This window comes from Dendropsophus ebraccatus, chromosome 1, assembly GCF_027789765.1.
Source record: "Dendropsophus ebraccatus isolate aDenEbr1 chromosome 1, aDenEbr1.pat, whole genome shotgun sequence".
Taxonomy (NCBI): Eukaryota; Metazoa; Chordata; class Amphibia; order Anura; family Hylidae; genus Dendropsophus; species Dendropsophus ebraccatus.
This window is the reverse complement of record NC_091454.1, coordinates 23293122-23302531: the sequence shown is the minus strand read 5'-3', so window position 1 is coordinate 23302531 and position 9410 is coordinate 23293122. Positions and strand designations below refer to the sequence as shown.

The following is a 9410-nucleotide window of genomic DNA, read 5'->3' as shown; positions in this document are numbered from 1 at the left end:
ACTTATAAATAAATATATATGTGTGTGTGAGTGTGTGTGTGTGTTCATATATATATATATATATATATATATATATATATATATATATATATATATATATACTGTGTGTGTGTGTATATATATATATATATATATATATATATATATATATATATAAATATATATATTTATATATTAATTTTTTTCTCTCTGTCGTTCTTTTATATTGTATAGATTGGGTAGCATTTTATTGAAACAGATTCCCTTTAAATAGCTGCTACCTATTCGGGTGGGCAACCAAAAGTCAAGTGGAGGTGTACAGGAGGTGGAGTCTTCTCTCTCTCTCTCCTCTCTCTCTTTCTTATTTGCATTATAGACTATATCATTCTCTGTATTTCCTTTGCAGGGGGCCTCTTCCCAAACCAGCAATCGCAGGAACATGCCGCCTTCCGTTTTGCGCTATCTCAGTTGGTGGAACCCCCAAAGCTGTTGCCCCAAATTGATATTGTGAACATCAGCGACAGTTTTGAAATGACCTACACCTGTAAGTACCGCGAGAAATCGCTGTAAGCTGATTTGCATCATATAATGATCAGCGGCAATTCATTCGCCGGCCGCGTCTTAGCAGTTCTGCGGAGTACGAGAGTTCCAAATCCTTTTAGCTGTTTTCTGTAGCAGAACGCAAGACGCTTATCTTAATTAAAAAGTATTTACTAAAAGTCTCTTGGCTGAAAAGATAATGGAAAAGCAGCCGGGAAAAAAAAAATGTTCTGTGTTTATCCACAGGAAAAGGCTAATTAATGTTAAAGGTAGAAGAAACACCATCGAGAAGCCTCGTCTTTTTTAATTTAAAGTTGTTGCCATTCCCCGATTAATTTAAATTTGATATTATTCTTATTTTCAATTGTTCTGTGCAGTTGGGCATCATCTTATATTTCCAAAGGGTATTTATGGTTTTTCAAACAATGATTTTTATGTCTCCGGCGTATCGGAAATGAAAAATGAAGAAACTTGGCAAATAATCTTGATTAAAAATTCTTGTACTGTTATGTGCCTGCAGCACCTAGGGAGACCGATGGGTGTCCATGGTAACAGACTACAAACTAATCCTGTGTGGTCTGATCTTACAGTCATACTTCATTGTACTGTATCCTATATAATTGCTAACTTAAAGTAAGGATCCTATTACATGGGCCAATTATGACCCGATATTTTTAGTAAACAATCTGCTAGATTGGCCCTCGATTACTGGACCGTCCGATAATCGGGCCGTAAGGGCTGCATGCCCTTGCTCAAACCCTGATACCTTACCTCTCTCTGCTCCTGTTCTCTTTTTTGCTTTCCAGGCAGCAAGTTCTGAGCGGCCTGTCAGCCGACAGGATGCTCAACCAATCACAAACGAGGCCTGTGATTGGCTGACCTGGCTGTCAGCTGATTGTTTCATTGGCTGATCCATGTCTCGGATCAGTAGGGAGTAGGGGAATTAAGCTAATTGGTGGTGGTTTAACTCTGGGGACCCCCACCAATCCTGACTAGAGATGAGAGAATTTACAGTCACTGACTGCTCGGCTATTGATTGCCTTAGGCTCCTGTTAGACAAAGCAATTTTTAACTACGAACAATAACGATAAACGATTGCAAACAAGATTGTTTATTGTTAACCTGAAATCGTTCACCACATTACACCCAACGATAGTCGTTAGTTACGATCATTACAACGATCGTTACCTTGATTGTTCAATCCATTTAAACCCAGGAAAAGAAGTAACAATTTGAAATTACACTGAGCGATTAATGAACAAATGCGGAACTACAGCGAACAGTTAGCAATGATTTTAGAGTCAGATCAAAATCAACGATCAATGATTTTTCTATCATTGACTGGAATTGCACAGAACGATTATCGCTTAAATTTGGAAATTTTTATGATTTTCCGCATGATAATCGTCCTGTGTAATAGGGCCCTTAGTCTGCAGCCTGGAAAATTCCAGGCCGAAGACTGTACCCCTATTTTTCAGGCAGCTCTAGGGCTGTATTCATCTTTTCCATTATTCAATGCCTGAAAGATCAGGTTGGGGTCTGGTTGAACTTACTGTAAATTCGCTCAACTCTTGACAATAAAAGGATATTGACATGCATTTGAATGCCAGTGGTTGACAAAGTTGGATGCAGCCCTAGGGAGTCCAGGAAAACAGGATACAGTCTATGACCTATGGCTGTATCATGTTTTCCCAGACTCCTTAAGGCCATGTTCACACAATGTACGTTCCGCAGTAATCATGGCCGTTGTTGCAACGGCCGTGATTAGTATGGAACTTACGTTGTGCTGAAGGCTGAGGTAATCCTGGCCAGAATGTATACACATAGGGGGAGATTTATCAAAGGGTGTAAAATTTAGACTGGAGCAAACTGCCCACAGCAACCAATCACAGCTCAGCTTTCCTTTCAGCACTGCCTAAAGCTGAGCTGTAATTGGTTCCTGTGGCCAGTTTGCACCAGTCTAAATTTTACACACTTTGATAAATCTCCCCCAAAGTATACACTTCGGCCAGGATACCTAGCAGTGCAGCGAAAAACTGACTTGTCAGTTTTCTGTGGCCGCTATTCAGTTGAAAAGCGGACGCAGAAAACCCTGTCAGTTCACACAATAGAGCATGCGGCTCTGAACGCACACTCCATTGTGTGCAGTGGGGAGTTCTGATGCAGGCGCGCACGGATGCGCCGCATCAGAACTCAGCGGCGGCAAATGATCTTTTCTGAGACCCGGGCGAGTCACGGAACGGCCAGTCTCTTACAGCGTCTGAACATTGCCCAAAACTGCATCTAACTTCTTCAGCCAACGGTATTCAAATGCTCATCGATCGCACTCGAATATGCTCAAGTCGTACTTATCTCTAGTCAGTACTTCATTTATCCTTTGTGGTCTTTTGCCAAGTTCTATACTGATGTTTGGTAATTCGGAAACCCCTTAGACAATGAATGGAGAATTGGGTTCACACAAACTTTGCACATTTATTCATAGACATCTTATTGCTGTAACCAAAAATATAAAAAAATCTAGACAAGTTAAGACATTGCAATTAAGTCCATGTTATTAAAGGGATATATCTAAAAATGACATCTGTAGATCGGTGCTGAGCCTAGGAACGAACAACTATAGACTTACTTATCACACATAGGGTGCCCAAATGGGTACCAGTTGTCCCCTTATGATCTTCTCCTAAAGAGGTTGTAGAAAAAACACAGCTGCTTTCTTGCAAAAACAGCTCCACCCCTGTCCTTAGGTTGTGTGTGGTATTACTACTGAGTCCCATTCAATTCAATAGAACTGGGTTGTTTATTAGAGATGAGCCAATCTACTGTAGGAACAAAGCGAAGCACTTAGTTCCTATCAGGATTCTGCTCGTCAGGCTGTGGGGCTTTGAAGTCTGCTCCTCTGCTCCTCTGCTCCCCTGCCGCTCCTCCCAAGGTGCTGGGAAAAAATGGATCCAGTCCTGGGAAACTGAGAGAATTTTTGGACCCATCTTTTTCCAGCTCCGAGGGAGGAGCGTCAGGGAAAGGAGCAGACTTTTAAACCCGCAGACTGATGAGCAGAATACCGATAGGAACGAAGCGCTTTGCTTAGTTCCTTCTGTAGATTCGCTCATCTCTACTGTTTATGGTTTCTAAGTCTTGACAACCCCTTTAAGGATGGATGGCATCTCTACTAGGCCTCAATTCTTTTTTGCAGGGTGGTAGTCATGGTGCTTATGGTTGAAGTCTCCATTATTTGGAAGAATAAGGCTGGATTCACACTGCGTTTTTCACACATCGGTTCAATGTATGCGTTTTTCATTGGTTACTTTTAACAGACAGAAAAAAACGTAGTCAACATCCGTTTTGATCCGTTTTACATCTGTTTCTCACGCATGTGCGTGCCTCTTCAGACTGAAGAAGCGCGCATGCGCGCAAAGCGGCTGTAACTGCTTACTGCGTGTGGCGTCCCTCCACCTGCTCCCGAATGCTATGTTTTAGCCTTTTTGTCATATGAAAAAAAAAAGGTTGCATCGGATGGTGAGTGCCCCCATCTCACTTCCACTACGCCAAATGTAACCCCCCCACGAACCTCAAGATAGGCAGTGCCGGCCACTGTATCTAAATATGGTACCATTTTATTTTATAATGGAAGTCAAGGGAAAAACGGATCCAAACGGATGGCACACAATTGCATCCATATTTTTCCATAAAACATATACGTTAAATGGATAGAAAAAACGCAGTGTGAACCTAGCCTAACTAGTTTGAATTTTAAATATTCAGAATTTCCGCTATTCCCTGTGTGACTGTTTATTAGATAGGGTTATGAGCTGCAAGTCATACAGTTATCCACGGCTGGCTTCGTATGATAGCGTCTATTCTCTCCATACCCCACGGTGGTTTATATTTTTTCTTCTTTTGGGCTTATTTATAAACTAGAACATTACTTGTGTGCTTATGCCAAATGCCTGTGTAATCTCGCTGCCTCTTTCACTGGATAATTACAGTGTGCTCCGGGCTCACGACAGGAGTCTTTTGATTGGCTCGAAAGGCCAGTAGGAACTGCTAAAAATGTGAGCTATTTGTGGCCTATTCTCTACCATAATAATATAGCATCCTACACACTTTATGTTTTCGAATTCCTTGCTCATTGTTGAAGTTAGCAAATTAACACTTGTTTAGAGAGCCCGAGCGACTGGTGTGCAAGGCTCTGGATTTAGCGTTATGCAGAATTATATTAAAATTCAAGCTTGAGATTGTGGCATATAATTTAAAGGGGATGTTCATTTTTTTGGATGCTTCTTCCCACACAACCAATGGTAGACTACTTAAAATCATGGAAAATTTCATGCTCCTATGTTTTGGCAATATAGCGTACGATGAACTCTCAGTACCTCTCCAATCCGCTGTAACCAGCTTCGAAAGAAACATGGATGCAGTGGAGTGTCAAGCAATGGGACCCCCATCCATAGTTATTACTACTCAAACTTAAAGCATCAATAAGCAGATTTGGGGTACCCTTTACTGTCAAAAATTTTGATTGACATGGATTTTGCTTTAACGCCCTGTCCAAGTATGAGTGGGAAGAAGTGTGGGGCTTTTCTTCCAGCTTTTAACCCCTTTTTATCCTTCCTACCCTATTAAGGAGGTTTTCTAAATTATCCTAAGAATTCATCATCTATCCACAGTGTAGTTTATAGGGAGTGGCGTAGCTACCATGGAGGCAGACCACTCCCCTGCTATGGGGCCTGTAGGCCCGGACTGGCATCTGCTCCTTTAACTGTGAGTGCCCATAATGAATGCTCACAGTTAAATGCTGTGGGGCCCTGACTGACAGAGCAAGAAGCCATTGGCTTCCCACCATGCAAGTTTCTCTTGTGGCCTGAGGCAGCATTGCACCTGCAGCCACAAGAGGCCGCTCTCTGTCCCAGTTCCCCGACGCATGAGGTACCTGATCAATTGGAGTTTAAGGACTTGGACCTTTACAGATCATAAGAACATAGGTTCCTTACACCCCCATGTAAATGGAGCCATGCGGTAGTCAACTGTTCATGCTGCTGCTCAGTTTACTCACAACGGGGCTGATCAAGATAGCCAAGTACAACTCTTGACTATCCTCTGCAGTCCCACACTGAGCAGAGCAGCATAGTCCAGGCTCACCTGCTGCTCCTCTTACCCGGAGTTTAAGTAGACCCCATTCTTGTGATTGGTGGTGGTTCCTTTGGTTGGATCCATCAGATGCTTATGACCTATCCAATCGATAGTGATGAGCGAATAGTGAAATATTCGAATACTCGATATTCGTACGAATATCTCCCTGATATTTTACTATTCGACCGAATATTCGATCCCATTAACATCTATGGGAACAAGTATTCGATTATTGAAAAACATCTATTCGACCACTTGGAGGTTAACCAAGTCCACAATGACACCTCAAGGAAAGGGAAAGGGGATTTGAACGCTTATCGAATATTTATCGAATATTCTGCGTACTTGGGAACCCCATTGAACTACAGCATGCACTGTGATAGACATAGTCCTGGAGATCTGTCCCCCATTTATCAGACATTTATGATCTAGCCAAAGGATCGGTGAGCGTTTTAAACCTAGATACCCCTCCTAAACCTTACATACTTCTTTATCATCCTCCAGCTCCCTCCAATAGACCGCTAGAGATCTTCACTCAGTGTCCTCTACTTACATCACAAAGCATGTCCAGAAACATGTTCCTTTGAAGGATTTTTATTTCCTAGATTCGCCAGACCTTTACCAATCCCTATTACCACTACAGCGGCACAACTTAAAAAAAAAAAAATCATTTTTCAATTATTCGTCTCCATCCTTAAATTCCCACAGAGATGTTGCTCTGATGCCTTCCATAGAAAAAGCTCATTACATTTAAAGGGTATTAAAAGACGAAAATAATGAGGTTAGATTACTTATTACTTTGCAGTGTTCAAATGAAACAAATGATCTAAGAAGAAAAAGGGGGGGAGCGGAGAAGTCTGGGAAATAAGATTTGCATGCAGACAATCCAATCATGTCAGTGAAAAGAAAGGAGAGAGAGAGAAAGGTTTGCACCAGGGTTTTGTTAAAGTTTTTATTAAAATAGATGAAATTTCAATAACAGAACAAAAAAAAAGGTTGAAACTGCCTAAAAGTTTGCAATGCCAACCTTATAATGAATGATAACCTGGTTCCTTTTGTGGGTATACCATTACCCCTGACATACAGTATGTGCATGGCCACGCAATGCTGCCATCACTCCTTTATTTTTATTCCCCTATGACATGGTTTCTTTTTTTCTTTTTTTTGGACTTTTATTTTATGGATTTAAAAAAAAAAATAAAACATACAGATATAAAGGGGTAATGTGCATGTTAGCCAAAACTTCACAAGGAGATAGAGAGTAAACATTCAAACATATAAAACAAAGTTCCAACATCTTGGAGAACATAGTTCCAACAATTGCAGGGACAGAATTAGGCCATTATGGTAGGAATGAAGGGGGATATTTATCAAACATGGGGGGAGATTTATCAAACATGGTGTAAAGTAGAGCTGATTCCACCTTCCATCTTCCAAAGAGTCTGTGAGGAATGAAAGGTAAAATCTGATTGGTTGCTAGGGGCAACTGAGACAGTTTCACTTTACACCATGTTTGATAAATCTCCCCCATGTTGTAAAGTGAAACTGGCTCAGTTGCCCCTAGCAACCAATCAGATTCCACCTTTCATTTTCCAAAGAGTCTGTGAGGAATGAGAAGTGAAACCTGAGTGGTTGCTAGGGGCAACTGAGCCAGTTTCACTTTACACCATGGGGGAGATTTATCAAACATGGTGTAAAGTGAAACTGTCTCAGTTGCCCCTAGCAACCAATCAGATTTTACCTTTCATTCCTCACAAACTCTTTGGAAAATGTTTGATAAATCTCCCCCATAATGTCCATGAGGGAGAGTCCACGAATGAGGAAGAGCATGTACTGTAGATAGCAGTTAAGGGAGTTGCGCAATATAAAAAATATGCTATAAACTTCCCTTGAAGGTTCACACAGAGCAAGAGAGGCGAATTCTGCCAGCCTCCGTGTCATAATGACACTCTATGGGAGGCACGTGCGCTGCATCTCTTGGCGCTGAAGAATGAACATGTTCATTCTTCAGCGCTGAGAGACGCTGAGTGATGCGGCACACACGCCTCCCATAGAGTATCATTATGACATGAGGCTGGCGGCATTCCACGGCGGACAATTCCGCCGCAGAATTCCGCCTTTCGTTGCTCTGTGTGAACAGGGCCTAACTAGGAAAGTATAGCACAGACTATGTAGAATCTTAATTAACCAAAAACAATAACAGTGGCAACACTATGTCAGTGCCTCTAGGTGTGGACGTCCCTCCATTTGAACCAGTTCTTATCTAATGGTGGTAAAGAGTTTTGTTTTGCTGCAATGGATCTCTCCATTTGGTAATTATATTGTATTGTGGCCACTGTAAATCCTTGCTTTTCCACTTCGCAATGCCATTACACGAGGCCATCAGTATAGGCAAGGCTATAGTAAGGTCCGATTGATGCCAGTCCTCAATGTCAAGGCCTAACAATGCTACTCCTGGACCCAATGATATCTTAGTGTGTAGAAGTTGCTGTAACAGATTAGATATTCGGAACCAGAATGGCTTCATTAAAGGACAATCCCACCAAATGTGCATGAGGCTTCCTATGTCCCTTTGGCACCTCCAGCATAATGGAGATGAATCCGGAAATAGTTAGAGATGGTAAGGCGTGAGGTAGCATCTGTATAGCAGTTTACGTGATGCTTCTAGGTAATTAATACAACAGAACACTTTAGAGACTGCTGTGAACACATGTGACCATTGTCCACTATCCACAGTGATCTTCAGATAAGCCAACTTGTAGGGCACTATACGCCTTAGATAAGCCCTTAGGGAGCTATTTGGTGTCCGTGAAGAATTGTTCAAATAACGAGATAGGGGGATTGCCTCTGATACGGTTTCTTAATGGAGCCTACATTTCCCATGATGCACCTGGCTTTGTAGGGACAGAGGTAACAGTCTTATCACTGTGCTTGCTCTGAGTTCTATATTAGTGCAGCAAGTCCCGATCACCCTACAGAGTACCATATGTGATACAGCTTCAGTTTACCTCTTTTTCTCCCCGTTAGCCTTTACACACAGGAGAGGAAAGGGTAAAGCGGCATCTCACAGGACAAACTAGAGAATATGGACACAGCACGTAGCAGAGACAAGAAACATTATTTGGGGAGTATTATAGCTCTGGAGCTAATTAGTGTATGGGGTCACCTACTATATCACTGCTCTCCTGGTTCCTTAAAAAAGATTGTGATCCTTTTTTAGCAGCCCTCAGTGGGGTAAATATAGAGGAAGAAGGAAGGTGGGACTGAGCTGAGCTGCCAGGAGGTATCTGAGGTTATACTAAAATCCTTTTGTTCACAGGAAGTCAGCAACACAGGAGAGACTGACAAGCTCTCTACACATGAGCAACACTATATACATTCTCGAATACAACAATTTATGTATACATAAAAAAGTTTAGTATAGTTGCCTGACATATTAATTCTTATTCCCCTTAGATATGGTTTCCACCACATAGCAATGACAAGAAACATTATTAGGGGAGTATTATAGCTCTGCAGCTAATTAGTGTATGGGCTCACCTACTATATCACTGCTCTCCTGGTTCCTTGTTAAAGACTGCCATTCTGTCTTCAGCAGCATTCAGTGGGGGAAATATAGAGAAAAAGGGAGGGTGGAGCTGAGAGGGGAGAAGTCTGAGCTGTCAGTAGTCAGTAGGTTAATATAACCACTTAGATCAGCAATGGGGAACCTTCAGCCCTCCAGCTGTTGCAAAACTACATTTCCCATCATGCCTGGACAGCCA

At 41.8% G+C, this 9410-nt stretch overlaps 1 protein-coding gene across 4 annotated transcripts in view; it reads left to right on the top strand.

The window, feature by feature from the left end:
- Positions 1 to 419: 419 nt before the first annotated feature.
- Positions 420 to 9410, top strand: part of GRIA1 (glutamate ionotropic receptor AMPA type subunit 1) — a 181068-nt gene continuing 172077 nt past the window's right edge. For 2 of the 4 annotated variants that reach the window (XM_069969100.1, XM_069969097.1), the window contains exon 1: positions 442 to 523. In XM_069969100.1, the coding sequence (XP_069825201.1) occupies positions 511 to 523 (13 nt within the window). In that variant the 5' untranslated portion in view covers positions 442 to 510. Of the gene's footprint in view, positions 524 to 9410 lie in introns of all 4 variants that reach the window. The other 2 variants (XM_069969098.1, XM_069969099.1) reach the window with 2 other exon arrangements.